This window comes from Dipodomys merriami, unplaced genomic scaffold (genome assembly GCF_024711535.1).
Source record: "Dipodomys merriami isolate MVZ:Mamm:240054 unplaced genomic scaffold, mDipMer1.0.p SCAF_92, whole genome shotgun sequence".
Taxonomy (NCBI): domain Eukaryota; kingdom Metazoa; phylum Chordata; class Mammalia; order Rodentia; family Heteromyidae; genus Dipodomys; species Dipodomys merriami.
The window spans coordinates 2,988,793-3,009,172 of record NW_027206535.1 but is presented as its reverse complement, the minus strand read 5'-3'; the positions used below and the strand labels follow the sequence as shown (position 1 = coordinate 3,009,172).

Genomic DNA, 20,380 nt, shown 5'->3' with positions numbered 1-20,380 from the left:
CTCTCCTTCCTTCCTTCCTTCCTTTCTTTTCCTTCCTTCCTTCTTTCCTTCCTTCCTTCTTTCCTTCCTTCCTACCTTCCTTCCTTCCTTCCTTCCTTCCTTCCTTCCTTCCTTCTTTCCTTCCTTCCTTCCTTCTTTTCTTTTTTCTTTCTTTTTTTTTTTTGCCAGTCCTGGAGGCTTGAACTCACAGCCTGGGCACTGTCCCTGAGCTGCTTTTGCTCAAGGCTAGCATTCTACCTCTTGAGCCACAGAGCCACTTCTGGCTTTTTCTGTGTATGTGGTACTGAGGAATCGAACCCAGGGCTTCAAGCATGCTTGGCAAGTACTCTACTGCTAAGCCACATTCCCAGCCCTGCCTCTCCTTTCTTATCTGTCTGGTGGGATTACTCTCTTGGTTCCTGCACCCCTCAGAGACAGAGTGCCCTTTTCTGTAGCTCCCTAAAACTCAGGCTGAGCCATGGAGACTGGGTGGTGCCCACCTGAGCTCACTTATGGCCCATCTATGCCTTCTCTAGGATCAGGAAGCTTGCTTCTGAGGCTGGGCTGGTAGAGGGGTTGTGGCACTTGGCAAATCAGCCCACAGCAAGAGGGCTGTATTCGCTCTCCCCCATCCACTGCTTATGGGCAGGGCCTGAGTGGGTATAAATAGGTCAGACTGTTGGGTTCTCCCCAAACCTCTCTTCTCAGCACTTCCTCTCTCGGTCTGGTGAGTTGTGTTGGCCTGACTGGCATGCAAAGGGTGTCAGGGGCCGAGGCAGGGGAAGGAGAAGGGGCGGCTGCTGGGGGCCAGATGTGCTAAATGGATCCACATGTGGGGTCCTAATGTGGAGGCATGTATGTGCATGTGTGCATATGTGTCTGAGCATGAATGTGCGCATGCACATACATACGCATGTAAGAGACCAAACGCACACACAAGTATGTAGGTGGCTGGATCTGAGCTCTGAGAGTTTCTGGAATGTTGGGGTTTGCCTGTGCTGTTGCTATATGTTGGTGTGTGTGAGTCATGGGTGGATACACTGGCTTGTGTTTGTGGGGTTGCACAAGTCTATGGGTGCATAGCCGGTATAGAAAGCAAAGTAAAGTCATCTGTGGGCTTCTGAATGGTAGTGGCCTAAGAACCTCTGTCCTGCGCTCAGCAGCCCAGCCCAGGAGAGCTTGGCCTCCCCACACTCCCCTTACACCCTTACCTCTTGTACCTCGCTCTATCCCTCCCTAAGCTAGACACTGGGCACTAGACAGCTGGGTTTTTTCCGCTGCAGGCCTCTGGGCAGGCTTCCAGCAACCGCGCCCAGAGCTGGGAGAGAGAATAATGGGCAAGGGCAGGGCTTTGGGGGCTGAGCTGTGGTTGTGGATGAGCCAAGTGAGGGGTGGAAAAATGCTGTTGTTGGGGCCAGGCCTGAGGGAAGTCTACAAGCAGGTCCTGCTGCAAGGTCTGCAGAGCCTGAGCAGTGGGCCTTGCAGATATTGCCTGCTTGAAGCATGCATTTCCTACTGTGCACCTTCCCATGAAACACCTCCCACCAGGAACAGAGCCTAGTTCTCTGCGATCCCCAGGGGAGCAGAGTTTCCTTAAGTCCTCCCAGAGGATGGGAGTGGGGTCCTCAACACATTGCTGGTGTGCGGCAAATAAGGATGCCTCCGTTCTTCCTGTCCCTAGGTCCTGATTGCTGCCATGGCGTGCCCTCTGGAGAAGGCCCTGGATGTGATGGTGTCTACCTTCCACAAGTACTCAGGCAAAGAGGGTGACAAGTTCAAGCTCAACAAGTCAGAGCTAAAGGAGCTGCTGACCCGGGAGCTGCCCAGTTTCCTGGGGGTGAGTGGGTCCTGTCTGGAAATAAGCCCCCCTATGGAGCATCCTCAAGAGGAAGGGCGTGGCCCTGGCCCACATGGGCCATTACAGAGCATAGCAGCAGCTGCATCTTAATCACGAGAGTAGGGCCATGGAGGCTTGAGAGCTACTTCTCATTGCTCAGTGTGGATACCCAGTGAATGTCTACCTCTAACTTGTTCCAGCAGAGATGACTGAGAATGAACTGACAGGTCACAGGCCAGGCCCTCTGCCAGGGGCTTTGCATGACTTAACCCGAAGAGAAAAATTGAGGCCAGAGAGCTAAGTGACTTCTCAAGGCAGTTAGTGTACAAAATTGTAATCTAGACACACACACACTTACAGGTCTTCTCCCAAACAAAAACATCTTACTTTTGTTAATATGTGTTGTTTATTAATTGATGACTGTTATATAATAGGTCATTGGAACAATTGTGGGTGAAGATGCAGCCCAACATCTCTCAGCTCCATCATTTACGCAGATTCCCCATCCAACAAGGTACCCTTCTCTGACTTTGGAGGAGTGGTTCAAGTTGTGGAATACCTGAGCAAACTTGAAGCCCTGAGTTCAAACCCCAGTAACACACAATATTACAGCTGGTACAAGTGACTCACATCTGTAATTCTGGCTGCTCAGAAGGCAAAGGTCCAGAGGATCATGGTTCAAGCCAGTCCAGGCAGGAAAGTCTGCTAGCCTCCATATTCTAAAATAGCTAGCAAAATATAGGACTGGTGGCATGGCTCAAGTGATAGAGGGTCAGCTCAGCAAGCAGGCCCACTGAATTTGAGGCCCTCAGTTCAAACCCCATTACTGTCCAAAAAAAAATAAATAAATACAAGCTGAGCCTCTAAAGGAGTGTCTGTGAACTTTCCCAAGCACCAATCTGCAAACAAGAGCCTAGTCTAATCTGGGTTTTGTAGCCTGGGCTTCTGCTTTCTAACTGTAGCCTCTTCCTCCTCCAGAAAAGGACGGATGAAGCTGCATTCCAGAAACTGATGAGCAACTTGGATAGCAACAGGGACAATGAGGTGGACTTCCAGGAGTACTGCGTCTTCCTGTCCTGCATCGCCATGATGTGTAATGAGTTCTTCGAAGGTTGCCCAGATAAGCAGCCCAGGAAGAAGTGAAGGGTTCTCAGATGGTGGGTTGGGTGTTCTCTGCCCGCTGGTAATGAGCCATCTTGTTGGCTCCTTCAGACAAGTTAATGATGTCGAGCAAGTTCAATAAAGAATTTTGAAGCTATAGGGATGGTGGTCTGAGAGACTCTGTGCATGAGGACTCGGGCTGAGGGACAGATCATGTGATGGTGGGGGGAACTCCAGGAGGTGAGCTTGATTTGTGGAGTATGTACTGGTGAAGGTGGGGGGAGTGGGAGATGATTGTGTGTGTGTGTGTGTGTGTGTGTGTGTGTGTGTGTGTGTGTGTGTGTATGTGTGTGTGTTCTGGTGGGACCGCAGGCAGGGAAGGGACCACCAGAGGCTTGGAAGGCCCCAGCTCTGGGATCTTGGCCAGGCCACTACCCTTTCCATCTCTTTGCCTCCAGCAGGACTTCAAACTGCAGCTGGGATGGGACTGAAGGTCACATCTGCTCCTTGTTGGGGTCTGGAGAGAGGACAATGGGGCTGAAGCCAGAGGAGGAATGGGGAGGAGAGTGGGCACTCGGTGCTGACATTTAAAGACCAAGCATTGTCCTGCCACCTCTTCTAGCTCTTTGGCTTCAAGCTGCAGGGATGGGTTCATCCTTTCTTGTCTATATTCAGATAAAGGAGCACTATTTGTAGAAGTGTAAGACATTAGTCAATTCTTGGAGCTGGCGTGGTGGCGTATGCCTGTAATCCCAGCTACTAGAGGGGCAAGGTAAGAGGACTGGGAGTTTTAGGTCAGCATGGGCTACATTATTAAGACAACAGCAACCACCTACAAACAGAAGGACTGAGTGCAATCCCCATTACAAGGGAGGAAAAAGAAAAAGAAGTCATATTTTATCATCTCTCTCCCTTCCTCCCTCTCTCTCTGTCTCTGTCTCTCTCCCTCCGTCCCTCTCTCTGACAGAGTCTTACTATATAGCCCAGGATTGTCTCAACCTCACAATTCTTCTGAACTAGCACACCTGGATGAAATAGCTAGTCTCTAATGCTCTGTCTTTGCCCCAAAGGTTCATGGGATTGTTAGGAATCTTGTTTCCTCAGAAGAGGATGAGAGATCTCAGAAGGATTGAACGGGGCAGTGTCTCGATGCGAGCAGTGTCTGGATGCGAGCGAGGGATAGGATGGAAGCTAGCCACACTTTAGAAATAAGACTTTGGACATACGACCTCTATGTCCAAAAATATGAGGTGTGATGTTTCTTTCCCTCAGGGTAGAATAAGGGTCAGTGGTTCTGGGATGCAGTAAGTGCAATTGGGTTAGACTTCAAGGCTATGCCTGGATGATATAAGGACCTTTAAGGAAAGGGTGCAAAGAAGCCTTGCTGCAGGCTGGAGGGTCTGGTGATCTCCCAAGCTTCCTTTGTCATCACTGTTTTTCTCTCCAGCTTGAGAGAAACAGGGTGGGTGACTCACATGTTCCTTTGGAATCTGACTACAGAGACTCTGGTCCAGGAAGTTTTCCTCCTCCCTTTCTCTCTTCTAGCCAATCTGCCCATCTTCCACGTTAGTGTGTTCCCTTGAGCCTGGGCCTGCATCACTTCTACTTCGGAAACTGGTTGCTTAGCAACCAGTCCCTGCTGCCTCACTAGCCTTGCAGCTGAGGGGGGGGGGGTGAGTGGCTTAGAGCGCAGTGAGGAAGACCCAGGAAGGCAGAGGCTGGGGTGGGATCGCAGTTCTGTTCTTGGTAGAGCCTCACTGAGTGTTCCTGGGATATAGGAACTCTTCCCGGAACCTCTCTGTCACTGCACCATACACTTAGACCTCCTCCCCCATTTTACAACCTCTAGTCCAACACCAGGCCCTCACCTGTCTCTCTATCTCTCCCTGAGTCCTGGTTCTCAGTCCTCCAAGCCAAGAATCTCTGGCAATTCTTTGCTACCATCAGTGACATTTATGAATAATCATTTATTTAAAAGCTTTTTAAAAACCTTTGGCTTCATACTGCCTAGTGACCATGACCAGGCCTTTGGGAGGAAAAACCTTCCCCCATCTTGAGGTGTGTCCTTCTCTGCTCTAAGAGTGGGTGAGAGGATGCATGGGAGGATCCCAGTGTGGAAAGTGGCCCAGGACACCAGGAGAAATCTTGTGTTTGACCTAACCCCCCTCCTCACGTTCCCTTTCCAGATCAGTCTGACTTTGCTTTTGTTTAGCCTGTTTCTCTGCCTATTAGTTCTGGCACTCTGATTCTTTGTTTGGAAAAATGAGTTTTCATGTGTGTGGTGGGTCCTATGTGCCCCTCAAGGAAGGCAACATTAGCAGCGGGGTTTCCCCCAGCCCCGTTTCCAGAGGCTCTGTGGAGCATCCTCATGTCCCTGACCCCTTCTCATTGGCCCTGTCTCTCCCCAATCTCCTGGGCACTGAGGGCAAGGGAATAAAGGCAGAGAGCAGTGGGAGAGAGGCCGCAGTGGCTGTGGCTTGGATTCCCTGTGCTCGCTCCCTTCTTGGTGAGTCTTTCTTCCCATCAACTAGTCCATCTCTGGTGAGCCACACTAGGTGAAGAGGTTGGAGGTGACCTCCACGAGGGGACCCTGGCCCTGCACTTGGAGCAAGTGCTCAGAAGGAGGGGGCACAGGATTCAGAATTGTGGCTGGAAGAATTTCCTGGGAAGACAGACCTGAGGGCTCCCCCTTGTAATCCCAGACCTTGGTTACATAGACAGTGTCAGGCTAGCCTCAGCTACATGGCAAGACCTTGCCTCAGGGGAAGTGGAGGAGGGGACAGAACCAGCCAGGAAGCCCCTGCAGGTACCTAGAGGCCCCCTTGAATGGAACTGTGGTCTGTGTGAACCTCCTTGAGGTGGCAGAAGCTGAGAATTTGGGATGTGGGACAGGAGTGATGGATGAAGTTCAAGAACTGCAGGGTGGGGCTGGGAAGGTGGCTCAGTGGTAGAGCACTTGCCTTGCATGCTCGAGGCCCTGGGTTCGATTCCTCAGCACCACATAAGCAAAAAGAAAAACTGGAAGTGGCGCTGTGGCTCAAGTGGTAGAGCGCTAGCCTTGAGCTGAAGAGCTGAGGGACAGCGCCCAGGCCCAGAGTTCAGGCCCCACGACCGGACCCCCCAAAAAAAAAAAAAAAAAAAAGAACTGCAGGGTGTCTTCTGGGCCGGAAGTCAGAGCCAGCAACCTCTTCCTCCTGGCTCAGGGCTCTCCACAGTATTTACCTGTCATGCTTGAGTTCTGTGGATATGGCTTCCTTCCTCCCTAAAGGGAAGTGGTTTTAAAATCTGAAGCTCATGATCTTCAGCTTTCTCTTCACTGGATATGGGGAGGGGAGGAGGGCTGTGCTGCTGGAATAGAACCCCTCATTCAGGTCCAACCTCAGGAACCAGGTCTCAGAAGGATCTTGGTGATGTCCCTGTCACCTCCCCTCCTGACTGACTCCTGGCCAGTCAGTGGGTGCAGTCTTGGCTCGAGACTGGAAGTTAGATGGGAAAGTTCAATCACCTCTCTCCTGCTTTCTGCTGAGATCTTATCTCCTAGTTCAAACCCCAGCTACCTCCAATGCCTGGACTCTTTCTTTGCCCTGTCCTCCACTTTTATGAGACACTTGGCAATATCAGGTGATTGGAGCACGGGGGGGGGGGGGCGGGGAAGGAGGGTGACTAAGGTAGGAAATGTTTCTGGAAACCAGTGTCCCAGCTGTATGGGGCAGGGAGATTCAGACTCCTTTGCTGAGCGGTGTGCTTTGGCTCTCATTATAACCTATACATGCATCTTCTAGTTAGTGGATTTTCATCTTATCATGGGTATTCGTCCCTAGTCCTTTGAGGGAGGAGCCTGGGGGGGGTGCTGAGCTAGTGGTGATGGTGGTGGGGAGCAGAGGACCATGCCTGTCTCCTCTCCTTCTCCAGAGCTGCACACAGTGATGGAGACTCCTCTTGAGAAGGCCCTGACCACCATGGTGACCACCTTCCACAAATATTCGGGGAAAGAGGGCAGCAAACTGACCCTGAGTAGGAAGGAACTAAAAGAACTTATCAAGACAGAGCTGAGTCTTGGGGAGGTAGGTGACCCTTCTCTCATCCCCCACAGCCCACAAAGTCTGACTGGTCCCTGTGAAGGACACCTACTCGCCCACCCACCCTTCGGATGCTCTAATCTAAGTGTGGGGCAGGATGACTGAAGCAGATGGCCAAGAATACAGGAAAGGACTGGATGCCTCTAGATCTCTATGCTGGGGGATGAGTCAGGGTCTCATTGGAAGAAGGGTGGGGAGTCTGGGGATGTATAGTTGGTGGGATGCCATAGAAGCAGGTGAGCTGGCTCTTTGATGGTGGTCAGGAGTCCTGGTGCTGGTCCCTGTGCTTGGTGTGGGCTGAGGGTCAGACTGTTCCCAGGGCTGCTGGCTCAGCTGGGGATCCCTTGAAACTGCCTTGTAGTGGTAAGCCAGGGCCAGAAGGGCTGCTCAACTGTCTCTCCCTCCCTGGGGGCTCGCAGAAGATGAAGGAGAGCAGCATTGATGACCTGATGAAGAGTCTGGATAAAAACAGCGACCAGGAGATCGACTTCAAGGAGTATTCTGTGTTCCTGACCACGCTGTGCATGGCCTACAATGACTTCTTCCTGGAGGACAACAAATAACAAGGGCTCCCCTCCACCATCACTAGTAGCCCTTGCCCTTGGCAGCTTCTCTGATAGACCCTCTTTGCCCCTCTATTCTCCTGCTCTTCCCAGATGAACCCCTTCCAGCAGAGGAAATAAAGATTTTTTCCCCCACTCCAAATGTTGGGGGACTGACTTTGAAGGTGTCTTATTTCCCTTAGGTGGAACAGGGGAGGGCAGACAGATGTTCTTGGTCTAGGGATCCTACCCTATTTTTTGCCCCTCAGTGTGGGGCTCATTAGGCTTGTCTTAGTTTAGTTTTGCACTCTAGAAAAAGAAAAAAGGAAGTTGCGCAGGCTTCTGTAAGTCTTTCATCAGACTACAGAGAAAGCTGGGAGGGAAAGTGCTGGGGAGTGAGGGGGCTGGAGTGCTGGGCTGTGGCTCCTGGGTCTCCTTGGGTGACTGAGTCTGACCTGTGACTAGCTTGCTTCTAGGAGGCCACTGTGGTAGCTTGGATAAAGAGCAGAAATGGGATCTTGGCTCTAGAGCCTTCTTTCCTCTCTTCCATTCCTCCTCAGCATCCTCCTCTTGTCCCCATCATCAGGGTTTTCTCCTCTTTTATCTCCCCTCAGGATTTGGGGGGAAGTTTTTCACTCCAGGTGAATAGTTAATGATGCTTGCAGGGCTTGGCACTGGCATGTGTAAGCACAGGAGGCCAAGGGCAGAATCCCAGGCAGTGGGAGGAGAGAGCAGCTGGTTGATGATATAAGGAATTTATTGTTTGTGTGTGTGTGGGGAGGGGTGTTCGAGATCCTTCCAGTCCCTATCTTGCTTAGCACTGGCAGCCCCCCCGCCTTCCTCTAAAGTTGACCCTAAAAAACCTCTGTAAGACTCCCCAGATCCATGCTTTGGCAGGTGAAACAGGGGCCCCCAACTCCAGTGTAACTAGAACTATGGAAATGAAACTCTCAGCACTGATTTCCATTTGGTCCCTTCATGCTTCACTGGGCTCCCCCATCCGGGTCCTAACCTAACCCGGAACAGTTGGAGAGGCTGGAAAGTTAGGAGGGAGGAGCACTCAGGCTGTGTGTGTGTGTGTGTGTGTGTGTGTGTGTGTGTGTGTGTGTGTGTGTGTGTGTGTGGTGTGTGTGTGGTGTGTGTGTGTGGTGTGTGTGTATGTGTGGTGTGTGTGTATGTGTGGTGTGTGTGGTGTGTGTGTGTGTGTGTGTGGTGTGTGTGTGTTTTGCTGGCCACAGGCGCAGGGTGGGGCCGGGGCGGGCCCTGAGCAGGGAGGGGGCGCTCCCGGAGCCGGCCTCCCGGATGCTGGCCGCTATAAGGCCAGCCTGACTGCGACACAGGCCAGCCATCACCGGGACCTCTCTCTTCCTTCCCTGCTGCGTCTAGCGCGGTGAGTTCTTGCAGGGACGCTATGGGGCTTTTTGGGTCTCTGCACTAGGGGGTGGGGGTGGGGTAGGGGGTGTCTGGGTCCTTGGTGGGCCCCATCTAGATCCAGCCAGGAGCCCAGTCTTGCTAGCCCGCACCCTCTTCCCCCCTCTCCCTGGAAGATTCAGGAGTGGCAGAGTTGTGCCAGGTAAGCCCCAGGCTAAGGTATTCCAGGTAGGGGCGGCTCCCCGAGTGTGCTCTTGTGGGGTGCAGGAGGGTGTGTCCTGGGTGTGTTATTGGCCTCCTGCAGGCCCTGGAGGATAGTCTCAAGCCTGCCACACTACTGGCTTGGACAGTTTTTTTTTTGGTCTGGTCGTGGATCTTGAACTCTGGGCCTGGGTGCTGTCCTTAAGTTCTTCAGCTCAAGGCTAACACTCTACCCCTTGAGCTACAGCACCACTTCCAGGTTTTTCTGTTTATGTGGTACTGAGGAATCGAACCCAGGGCCTCATGCATGTGAGGCAAGCACTCTACCACTGAGCCACCTTCCCAGCCCCTTGGACTGCTTTTGAGAACCGGAGAACCACTTTTCCTTTTTAGCTCTGGTTCCCTCAGGCACTGTCCTCCTGACCCCTTTTGTGCCTGTCCCTTCCCTTCAAACCCTGGTTGGTCACCTGTGGCGGCCTGAGGCTCCAAGGGGAAGTGGAGGTATTCTGAAGAGTGAATTCTGGGTGTGTGCATGAAGTGAGGCGTTCCTGCCGCCCCCACCCTGACCAGTCCTTCTGTCACCAGCATCTAGCCCAGCCCTCAGCCATGGCATGCTCCCTGGATCAGGCCATCAGCCTCCTTGTGGCCGTCTTCCACAAGTACTCCTCAAGGGAGGGTGACAAGAGCACCTTGAGCAAGAAGGAACTGAAGGAGCTGATCCAGAATGAGCTCACCATCGGCCCTGTGAGTAACTTCCTCCCGCCTCTTCCCACCTCCTGTCCAACTCACAGGCGTTTTTCCCACATTACACCTGCCTTATTCTTCTGAACACTCATTCTCTCCAGGTGGGAATAGAGATCCTTTCAGCCAGTGTCTTTTTTTTTTTTTTTTTTAATTCTGAGTGAAGAGCAGGGGCTAAGAAGTAAAACCATGCTGAACCCCAAATGAACATCCATTCTTAGTGAAGTGGGCAGAATCACCTGCATGAGAGAGGGCTGTGTGGAAGGGGGAAAAGGAGAGAACTTAGGGTACGTGTCAGCATTGACTTCCTATTCTAACACATTAGAAGCTGCAGGATGCCCAAATTGCAAAGCTGATGGATGATCTGGACCGGAACAAAGACCAGGAAGTGAACTTTCAGGAATATGTCACCTTCCTGGGGGCTTTGGCCTTGATCTACAATGATGCCCTTAAATAAACTGGGAATTTGAAGATGCACTCCAGGAGGCCTATCCCAGTCAAATGCAGTGGTGGGTAACTGTATAATAAAGTTTTTTTTGGGTCAAATCTACTCATGTGTCGTGATTTATCAATTCTTTCTCTCTGTGTGTGTCAATCCTGGGACTTGAACTCAGGGCCTGAGCTCTGTCCCAGAGCATTTATGTACAAAGCTGGTGTTCTACTGCATGATCCACAGCCCCACTTCCAGCTTTTTTTTTTTTTTTTTTGAGGTAAAACTTTCCTGCCCAGAAAGTCAGCTCTCAGCCTCCTGAGTAGCTAGGATTACAGGGGTGAACCACCAGCGCCTAGCTCCTCAATTATTTCTAATTCCGACTTGTCCTGGTGCTGTACCAGCCACTAGAATGTCTGTGTCATAGTCAATCTCTGAGAATGGCTCATTTACCCACCCAGATAAGGCCTTTGTTATCTTACCAGGAGTCTTTATGTACATTGGGAAGATGCCCTCTCTTGGCAAAGGCGTCTTAAGTAAACACTCAAGTAGTCTTCAGTAGAGAGGGCTTGGAGAAGGGAATAGTGCCTGCATTGTGTTGGTGGGGTTGGTGGTCAGAGATAGTCTTAATAGATTCCCAGAATATATGCTTTGCTCTGGGCATGGTGAAAGGGGAGGAGGATCTAGGTGCGTCCTAGGGCTAATGATACTTTCATATGGTGGAGTGAGTAGTAAAATGGACACATAGAAGATGCTGGAGACCCCTGAGAATGCAATATGACCGAATTTACTATAGCCTCCCAGGTCCCAGATGGAGGTAGGGGGCACAATTTAGAAGTCTGCACTTGCTTTCAAGTATGGGATCCTCTTTCTTGGGATGGTGGTCTGAGGTATTAGCAGCTTCATAAACATGTTAATCATATGGTACTCACAGAAAGAGCCTGATTGGAGTGGGGTGTGTGGTGTGGATGTCCCTGGATCTGGTCAAATGTAGCTTCAAGCATTGACCCAGCCTGTCCCTACAGCTTTAGCAGAATGAATTAGGGGATGATCCCACGGAGCCATGGTTGGGCTTTCAACCCCTGACCAAGACCTGACTAATTATCTGACTAATTATCTGAATTACTGCCAATTTTCTGTCTCAGTCTATTCAGACAGAAGGTATGGGGAAAGCTGTGATGTATGTCTGCATCTCTGGATGACAGAGCATTTGCTCAACATTCATCCCCTGAAGGCCTTGTCCAAGCTGGGAAAGTTTCTCCATAGGTGCTGGGAGAAAAAGATCTGGGACTTCAGAGAATGATGATAGAGAACACATTCATATTTTTATCTACCTCTCCACCCTCCACCTCAACCATGTGCAATTAAGTTCCCTTTCCTCCATTGGGTGAGGATCGGCAAAAAGCTGAGAGCTACACCTTCCTCCTCTAGCTGCCTCCCCTTCACAAACTGTTGGACAGTCAGAGGGTCGGGGACTGAGCACCTTCTCTGCAGAGTCTTGGCCCTTTTCAGCTCCCCAGGGGAACAGCACACCCACATTACCAGGGCCCAACTATTTGAGGTGCAGAGCGAGCACCCTCTTGTGGTGAGAGTGGGACATGGGATTAGCAAGTGATTGGGGTTGGGTTTCTAGAGTTCCTGGGTAGAGAACAACAGTGACCGGTTCTGTCTGTGGTTGGGGGCCACAGCTCTGGGTGGGCGGGTGGAGGCCAGGGAGCTCTTCCTATGAAGAGGGGGATGGGACCTGGGCCTCTCAAGGGATGTCAGGGCAAGGGAATCTCTGAGCTCCCAGACTGTTAGCTTCATTTAAGACTCATCTACCATAAACAAGTCTGAGGAGGGAAGGAGGGTTGCAAAGACAAACAGAAATGGAACCCTACCCATCTCCTCTCCCTCCGCAACCCCTCCCCTCCACAGCCCCTGCTGCCTTAGAGAGGAAGCAGGGGAGGTTTCAGTGCACAGGTGGTTGGGGGCGGGGGAATGGGCAACTCAGATAAGACCCTCAGTCCCACATTTCCAGAGGGTTCTGGCGGATGGCCAAGAGGGTTGGAGAGGAGAAGGTGGACTTCCCACCCTGGAAATAAACGGGGGGGGGGGGGGGGGGGGGGCTTGTGTCTTTTAGCTTTGGCTTCTCAGCAACAGTGGAGGGGATCCTAGGAACATGGACTTAAAGAATAAAATAGAGGGCTGGGAAGGTGGCTCAGTGGTAGAGCACTTGCCTGTGGCCCTGGTTTTGATTCCTCAGCAGCACATAAGCAAAAAGAAATAAGCCGGAAGTGGCTCTGTGGCTCAAGTGGTAGAGCGCTAGCCTTGAGCTGAAGAGCTCAAGTGCCCAGGCCCAGAGTTCAGGTCCCACGACCGACCCCCCCCCAAAAAAAAGAATAAAATAGTAAACAAACAGCACATCTTCTGTTAGTACTGGGGATAGAATCCTTAAGGCTTTTCTTTTTGTACACTAGGGGAGTGACAATTTTATTTATTTTTGTCATCGTGGGGCTTTGAACTCAGGCCTGGGCCCTGCCCCTGAGCTCTTTTGCTCAAGGTTAGTTCTCTACCACTTGAACCATAGCTCCACTTCTGTGTTTTGAGCGATTACTTGGAGATAAGAGTCTCATGGGGTCTTTTCTGCCCAGGCTGGTTTCAAACCCCTATTTTTAGATCTCAGCAGCCTCCTGAGTAGCTAGGATTGTAGGTGTGAGCCTCTGGATCTGGTTGGGAGTGTCATTTTTTAATGGATTCTGGTGGGGAAGGCAAGCACAGTGGGGGTGGAATTGGTTGTGGTCAGGTGCATAGACTTAAAAAAATAACTTTATTGTTATTATTAAGGTTGTACAGAGAGGCTTCTATTTCATAAGTCAGGTAATGAGTAAATTTATTCTTTTGGACAATGCTACCACCTCGTTTCCTTTCCTCAGTTTCCCCCTCCCATCCCTGCCCACGTTACACAGGTCATTTTCCACGTAGTATATACTGAATAGCATGATTGCATTTGTTCACCCTTTCTCTTCCCTTTCTGTGTCCCTTCTCTTTATCAAGAAAAAAAAAAGAACAAAGCAAATCCAACATCATCTTATTTTTGTTCTTTGTTTTGGCTTTTGTGTGCCAGTACTGGGGCCAGGAAGCTCTCCTTTAGTGTTTTTCTTTTTTCTTTTTTTCCTCAAGGCTGGCACTCTATCACTTGAGCCACAGCTCCACTTGCAACTTTTTGGTGGTTAATGAGAGATGAGTTTCATGGATTTGTTTGTCTGGGCTGGCTTTGAACTATGATTCTCAAATCTCAGCCTCCTGAGTAGCCATGATTACAGGTGTGAGTCACTAGTAACTAGCTGTCCTCCTGAAACGTTCTCTTTGGAAATGCCATGGGCTGAATCCCAACACTGATTCTTTGGAATGTAATAAAATCTATTTTAGCCACCTCATAGCCTTGGGGTGGAGGGTGGAATCTCTGCTTTTCTCTCTTAGAGTTTCCTCTAGGTTTTGGGTCTTCATCCCTTTCGAGGTGTAAACATCTAGGGAGATAGCATGCCAGGTTTTGGGCAACTGGGGTTGACCTTGGGGTCCTACTTCAGGAGCTAAAGACTTGGCTTTCTCTTCTGGAGAGAAAGTTTTATTACCCTTTTGGATCTCAGTAATAAACGACACAAATGGCTATCATTTTCATTCTCTGGAATTGTGAAAAAAACTCAGGAAGCTAAGGCTTTTATTGCAGGGTTGAGAAATTCACTGAAATAACAATTTTTTCTTCCCACACTCAAATAACCTATGTCAATAAACTAGAATTAGTTCTTCCTTAGCTTTCTTTATGATTGTGTCACAACATTGAAATATAGTTAGCTGTACCTAAGAGATATTTTTATAAGCATGATTGTATTCTTATAAAATAAGGGTCATGATGTCTACTTCCTGGCATTTTGGTATTTGTGTTTTCATTGAACAATAAATTATTATGAAAAATCACTTGGAGTAACTCACAGGGACGAATCTAAATTCTTTTTTGTAAGAATGTATTATTCTAAGGTATGGTTGTATCACAACTCATTTAATCCTTTCCTAGTCCCCTAGTGTTGGGCCTATCCTACTCCAACTTTGATTTTTCACTGTAAAAAATAATTTTACTGAATAAATATGTCTGTATACTAAGAACTGATGCTTTTTAAAAATTATTTATTTATTTATTTTGTGCCAGTTTGAACTCAGAGCCTTGAGCTCTTGCTTGGCTTTATCTCTCAAACCTGGTGTTCTACCACTTAAGCCACACCTCTATGTCTGACTTTTTGCTGGATAATTGGAGATAAGAGTCTTGGGACTTTTCTTCCTGGGCAGGCTTCTAATGGTGAGCCTTAAATCTCAGCCTCCTGAGTAGCTAGGATTACAAGTGTGAGCCACTAGCACCTGGCTGTGATCTTTATCCTCATGCTCCTCCTCTTCTTCCTCATTCTCTCCTCCCTCTCCTTCCCCCCTCTTCCTCTTGCAGTACTGGAGATGGAGCCTAGGGCCTGGTGCAGCTAGACAAGCACTCTTCCACTGAGCTATATATCCTAGCTCTTTGTGGTTTGAAATAGGTCTTGCTACGTAGCAGGCTGGTCTTGAACTCTGAATCCCAGCTGGTCTTGAACTCTCAATCCTCCTGCCTCAGCCTCCCAAGTGTTGGATAAAAGTGTGAATCACCATGCGTGGCTTAACAACCCTATGTTTCTCATATATCAGGCTTCCCATTGAGGTTTTATTTAAAGAAAGTGCCCCCAAAGTTAGTCATCTTTGAATGGGGATGAAAACAGTGGTCAGCACTATTGTGGGAATGAAAAGAAATAATGTATTGACAATGCTTAGCACAGTACTATACTAAGTGATCATTACAATAATTATTGCAATAGCAATAACATAGTAAAAATAAACCATAATTAACATTGTAAATACTTATTATGTAGCATTAACAGTTTGTTGTAAGAGAACAGAGATACCTTTCCAATACTAGATTCCTCAAAGCTCAAGGGTGTGGGCAGCTGGAAACTATGGCAACAGTCACCTCCCTAAGGGGGAGAAAGCCACACGTGGTGGCCACAGAGGAGCAGCCCATTGTTCTTGTGAGCCTCAGGCTCAAGTGACCAAACTTAGTTCTGACACCAGAAGGTAAAAGTAGTAACTGACTCTGGAGATTGGGATTGGAAGACAGGATGGAGAAAGTTATATTCTTTGATTTTTTTTGTCAGTCATGGGTCTTGAACTCAGGGCCTGGGTGCTGTCCTTGAACTTTTTCACTCAAGGCTAGAGCTCTACTACGTTGAGCCACAAGCTCCACTTGGTCTGGTTTTCTGGTAGTTAATTGGAGATAAGAGTCTCATGGACTTTCCTACCTGGGCTGGAAACCTCAGTCCCCAGATTTCAACCTTCTGGGTAGCTAGGATTACAGGCATGAGCCATTAGCACCTGGCTTGAATTTTCTTAAAATTTGAACCCTAAGTACCATTTGTTAAAGCAGCAGCAGCAGTGGCACAGGCAGCGTAGCACGGTCACAGGCCCACAGGGAACTGAACACACTATGTACTGAGCACCCACCAGGGCTCCAGGTGGAAATGGGGCATACAGACTGTGGCTGTTAAGAATAGACAGCTCGATTTGTCACTGTATGTGGTTATTCTTTTGATGCAAACAGTAACAAACACAACACCAAGAGGAGCTGAGCTGGCTGAGGCCAAGCCCAGTGGAAGGGCTAGTCCACTGCCTACAGACACTATCCTGCTTACTAGAACCTGGAGGCTGAGGAGGCTGTGGGAGTAGTAGGTACTGCTGAGGAAGCTTCCAGGAGGAGATGCTGTGGATCCTGGCACCCAGAAACAAGTGGTATGATATATCAGTAGAGGAAGGCAGGTAGGTGTGAGTGAAGTTGCAGGGTAGGCTTGCTGGCTACAGAGACCCTGTGAGTGCTCCACAGGCCAAGGGCTGTGGGCTGAGGTGACAGCAGTCTTGCCCACTTTGTGGACAATCAGGTCTGGTCTTCCTAGAGAATAAGAAGACAGGGCTGGAGGTATGGTTCAGTTGGTAGAGTGCCTGCCTGGCAAGTATTGAGTTCCAATCTCAATCTTGTTGAAACAAACAATAACAAAACAAAACCCCTAGCAAACAAACAGCTAATAAAAAGAAGGTTAAGGGTTGATATACCTCCTAGCAATTTTGAAAAGATACCATTACAGATGAAAAGAATTAAGCTGGGTGCTGGGGACTCATGTCTGTAATTCTAGCTACTCAGGAGGCTAAGAGCTGAGGATCCAAGCCAGCCTGGACAGAAAAGTTCATGAGGTTGTTATCACCAACAAACCACCAAAAAGCTAGAACTGATGAGGCTCAAGTGTTAGAGCACCAGCCTTGAGGGTAAGAAAATGATCAGAAAGGTGAACCTCAACAGTACAACAGGTTTTATTAGCGAGAAAGCCTGGAAAGGGCACCCAAGTCTGTTTCAGCCTGGCTGAAGGGGAAATGGCACACACACCTTACAACTAGAGTCCCTTTAAATATTAGGCAGAAAGTGAAGTCTGGCAGGGCAGATTGAAGTGGTATGAGATGGAGGTAGGGTGGAAGAACAATGATATTTATTTATTTGTTTGTTTGTTGGTCATGAGGCTTAAACTCTGGGCCTGGGTGCTGTCCCTCGGCTCTTCAGCTCAAGGTGAGTGTTCTACCACTTGAGCCACAGAATCACTTCCAGTTTTCTGGTGGTCCATTGGAGATAAGAGTCTCACAGACTTTCCTGCCTGGGCTGGCTTTGAACTGCAGTCCTCAGATCTTAGCCTCCTGAGTAGCTAGGATTATAGGTGTGAGCCACTGGTGCCCAGCTGCAATGTCTTTTTTTTTTTTGTTATTGGTCGAGGGGCCTGAACTCTTGGCCTGTGTGCTGTCCCTCAGCTCTTCAGTTCAAGGCTAGGGCTCTACCATTTGAGCCACAGTGCCACTTCTGGTCTTTTCTGCTTATGTGGTGCTGATAAATTGAACCCAGGGCCTCATGAATGCAAGGCAAGAACTCTACCACTGAGCCACCTTCCCAGCCCTGCAATGTTTCAAAGTTTCAACAGCACCTTGGTCTCAGGCTCTCTTCTCATTGCTGTGCTCCTCCTGTCCAGCACTGAGCCCGGTATGCAGCAGGTGCCAGATAATCACAAGCAGCCTATCTGATGTGCTCACTTGATGGGGTGCCAACACAAATGTAGGAGTCAGCTTTCCCTTGGAGACATCCTCCACCTCAGCCATTCCCTTGTGTCTGAGCTGGAGAACCAACTCAGTGCTGGGCCTGGGCTCTGGAGAGTGGCCCTGGTGGGCAGGGTCCTCTGCACTTGGATTTCAAATCATGTTTCTTCTTTCCCCCTTCCTGTCTTCGAGATCAGCCCTCATCTTAGGTTGACTGAGGAGCCCTCATCTTAGGGGGCCTGGCTTCAGCCTAAGCAATAGATTCATGTGCTCTTAGGGAAAAAGAGCACATTTGAAAAAAAGATTCCTTGGCCTCTCTGATCCAATGGAAATGCTTGTTCCTGGAGCTGGTAAAGGCCAGCGACAGGAAGCTGGCAAGTCAAATGGGACCAAATGATGGGGATGAAAGGACTCTGTAGATTTTGAGTGTCCTGAGAAGACTGTGAGCGCAGTCAATCACTGGTGACCTCCTGCATTCATTTTCATCTGTCCAGGTCTTCCCTTTCTGATGCCTTGTCCTCATTCCTAGAGGCTTTCCCTGGCATTTCCATGTGGTTCTGGTGGTGATCCCCATTATCTTACCTTCCTCCTCCTTGCCACGGTGTGGACCTCGTTGGTCCCAGAACCCTGGGCTCTGACATGGGCTCTTACCAAATCTCTCATGTTTGGTAGCATAGGAGGCAACTGGCAGCTAGTGCCTGAGTACAGTGCGGCTCTGTGTACATGGATGATAGACCAAGATAACAGAGCTCACAGCGGACACAGAGGTTACATCCAGGAAACATGGTCTCCCTGAGGACAGTTATGAAATCATGTCAGGAAACTTCTGGAATTTTAGTAAGATGATGTTGACTGGGGAAGCGTTTCCTGGAGAGTTCCTTTGGAATATTTTGAGGAAATGTTTTGAGTTTCCTGGGTCTTTTGCAATAAATACCAATATTGCCCAAATGAAGTGTCAGCAGAGTGCTTTTTTCCCTCCCCAGTACTGAAATCCACACTTGTGGGTTATGTCATCCTGGTCATAGTAAAAGTACATAAGGGTGGAGTGTGTGTGTGTGTGTGTGTGTGTGTGTGTGTGTGTGTGTGTGTGTGTGTGTGTGTTTGTGGTGGGGGTAAAGGAGAGGGGAGGTAGGAAGGGGTGGAATCCCAGCAAAGGGAAAAGCTAAATATACCATAAGCTAATGCATGGCAAATTGAGCTGAGAACAACATATGAGAAGTTAGAGTCACAGAAGAGTTATTTTCTTGCTCCTCATGTTTTTTTCTGACTTTGTCTTGAACAAAAAGGTAAAATTTTAGGTCCTTTGCAACCTGATAGTTCTTGGGGACAAGTCACTGTGTGAGTCACTCTCTAAACATGATATTTAATCCTTGCAAGGTATTATTACCTTCTGTTTACACACGAGGAACCACAATTAGGAAGGTTAAGCAACAGTGGAGATCACAGAGCTTGTTGATGTCCTTGGCTGGGTCTGATTCCACTGGACTCTGAACTGTGGCAGCGCCCCCATGTGGTTAAAGTGGTTCCATGGCCCAGCAGAAGCTGAGAGGAAATCTACAACACCAAGAAATAACTTCTGAGCTCAAAAAGATACTCAGATATGAATGAAGACCAAAGGAACTCACTGTAATCCTGGCAAAACCTAGAAAAACAGAACATATGATAAAAAACAAAAACAAAAGCAAAAGCAAAACCAAAAACTAACCAACCAATCACACCCATAAAAAAATAATCCTCTGGGGCTGGGAAGGTGGCTCAGTGGTACAGCGCTTGCCTTGCATGCCTGAGGCCCTGGGTTCGATTCCTCAGCACCATATAAGCATAAAGAAAAAAAGCCGGAAGTGGCGCTGTGGCTCAAGTGGTAGAGCGTTAGCCTTGAGCTGAAGAGCTGAGGGACAGCGCCCAGGCCCAGAGTTCAGGCCCCACGACCGGACCCCCCCCCCCAAAAAAATCCCCTCTTTTTCTGTACCGCTCACCCATCATCTATCTGGCTTCTGATAGCCTACTTGTGACGCTTTCACCTCCGCAGGAACCAGAAGAAAACTACATCTTCAAAGGGATTCAATAAGGGGCTGGGAAGGTGGTTCAGTGGTACAGCGCTTGCCTTGCATGCCAGAGGCCCTGGGTTCGATTCCTCAGCACCACATAAGCAAAAAGAAAAAAGCCGGAAGTGGCGCTGTGGCTCAAGTGGTAGAGTGCTAACCTTGAGCTGAAGAGCTGAGGGACAGTGCCCAGGCCCAGAGTTCAGGCCCCATGACTGGACCCCCCCAAAACAAAACAAAACAAAACAAAAAACAAAAAGATTCAATAAGGGCTGTTGTGGTGTGACTTAGCAGTAGAGTGCTAGTATAGCAAACACAAAGCCCTAAGTTCAAAGTCCAATACTATTTAAAAAAAAAGAAGAGAAAAGAAAGCAAAGAAATTAAACACTGTGTTTCCAAAAAAAAAAAAAAAAAAAAAAGAAAAGATTTTTGGTGGAAAAATTACATGCACTAGGATGAAAAGCTGGAGTTACATGGCAATAGGTATAACTTTATATTATAAAGAAAAATACATAATAATATAAAAGTCATAAGTTTCTTAAAAAGAGAACTCCCTCCCGAAAGCAGTTGTAACTATAGTTAAAACAGAAAATTCTTTAAAAAAAAAAGTCAGGAGCTGGGAGAAGGCACATCAAAATGTTGCACAATTTCAAACAAAAGACAAAATTAAAATGTTTTAGCAGTTTAAGTTCATTCAGGCTGTTATAACAAAAATCCCATAGACTGAGTGATTCAAACAACAGAAATTTATTTCGCATTGTTCCTGACTCTGGGAAGTCCAAGTTCCATTCAGTGGCTGGTGAGGACCTGTTTCCTGGTTCACAGATGGCTGTCTTTTGTGCTGTCTCTCCCCGTAGTGTCAGGAACAAAGGGACTCT

General features: G+C 48.7%; 3 protein-coding genes across 3 annotated transcripts; all 3 read left to right on the top strand.

Moving 5' to 3' along the window:
- Positions 1–649: 649 nt before the first annotated feature.
- Positions 650–3,074, top strand: LOC138821617 (protein S100-A4). The gene is made up of 3 exons (XM_070014048.1): positions 650–706; positions 1,661–1,816; positions 2,795–3,074. Exons 2-3 carry the CDS (start codon positions 1,676–1,678, stop codon positions 2,957–2,959), a joined length of 306 nt encoding a protein of 101 aa, XP_069870149.1. The 5' UTR covers positions 650–706; positions 1,661–1,675; the 3' UTR covers positions 2,960–3,074.
- Positions 3,075–6,475: 3,401 nt separating this feature from the next.
- Positions 6,476–7,647, top strand: S100a5 (S100 calcium binding protein A5). The gene is made up of 3 exons (XM_070014047.1): positions 6,476–6,538; positions 6,830–6,981; positions 7,416–7,647. The coding sequence occupies exons 1-3, from the start codon at positions 6,517–6,519 to the stop codon at positions 7,557–7,559; spliced, it is 318 nt and encodes a 105-aa protein (XP_069870148.1). The 5' UTR covers positions 6,476–6,516; the 3' UTR covers positions 7,560–7,647.
- A 1,065-nt stretch (positions 7,648–8,712) lies between these two features.
- On the top strand, positions 8,713–10,401 carry S100a6 (S100 calcium binding protein A6). Its single transcript, XM_070013975.1, has 3 exons — positions 8,713–8,928; positions 9,696–9,854; positions 10,177–10,401. The coding sequence occupies exons 2-3, from the start codon at positions 9,717–9,719 to the stop codon at positions 10,306–10,308; spliced, it is 270 nt and encodes an 89-aa protein (XP_069870076.1). The 5' UTR covers positions 8,713–8,928; positions 9,696–9,716; the 3' UTR covers positions 10,309–10,401.
- The last annotated feature ends 9,979 nt before the right edge of the window (positions 10,402–20,380 follow it).

Excerpts from the sequence above, each read along its gene's own strand:
- S100a6 (XM_070013975.1), top strand. The coding sequence starts at position 9,717 with ATGGCATGCTCCCTGGATCAGGCCATCAGCCTCCTTGTGGCCGTCTTC. Across the intron at positions 9,855-10,176 it reads ATGAGCTCACCATCGGCCCT|AAGCTGCAGGATGCCCAAAT; the intron begins GTGAGTAACTTC and ends CTAACACATTAG.
- LOC138821617 (XM_070014048.1), top strand. The coding sequence starts at position 1,676 with ATGGCGTGCCCTCTGGAGAAGGCCCTGGATGTGATGGTGTCTACCTTC. Across the intron at positions 1,817-2,794 it reads AGCTGCCCAGTTTCCTGGGG|AAAAGGACGGATGAAGCTGC; the intron begins GTGAGTGGGTCC and ends TTCCTCCTCCAG.
- S100a5 (XM_070014047.1), top strand. The coding sequence starts at position 6,517 with ATGAGACACTTGGCAATATCAG. Across the intron at positions 6,539-6,829 it reads GAGACACTTGGCAATATCAG|AGCTGCACACAGTGATGGAG; the intron begins GTGATTGGAGCA and ends CTCCTTCTCCAG. Across the intron at positions 6,982-7,415 it reads CAGAGCTGAGTCTTGGGGAG|AAGATGAAGGAGAGCAGCAT; the intron begins GTAGGTGACCCT and ends GGGGGCTCGCAG.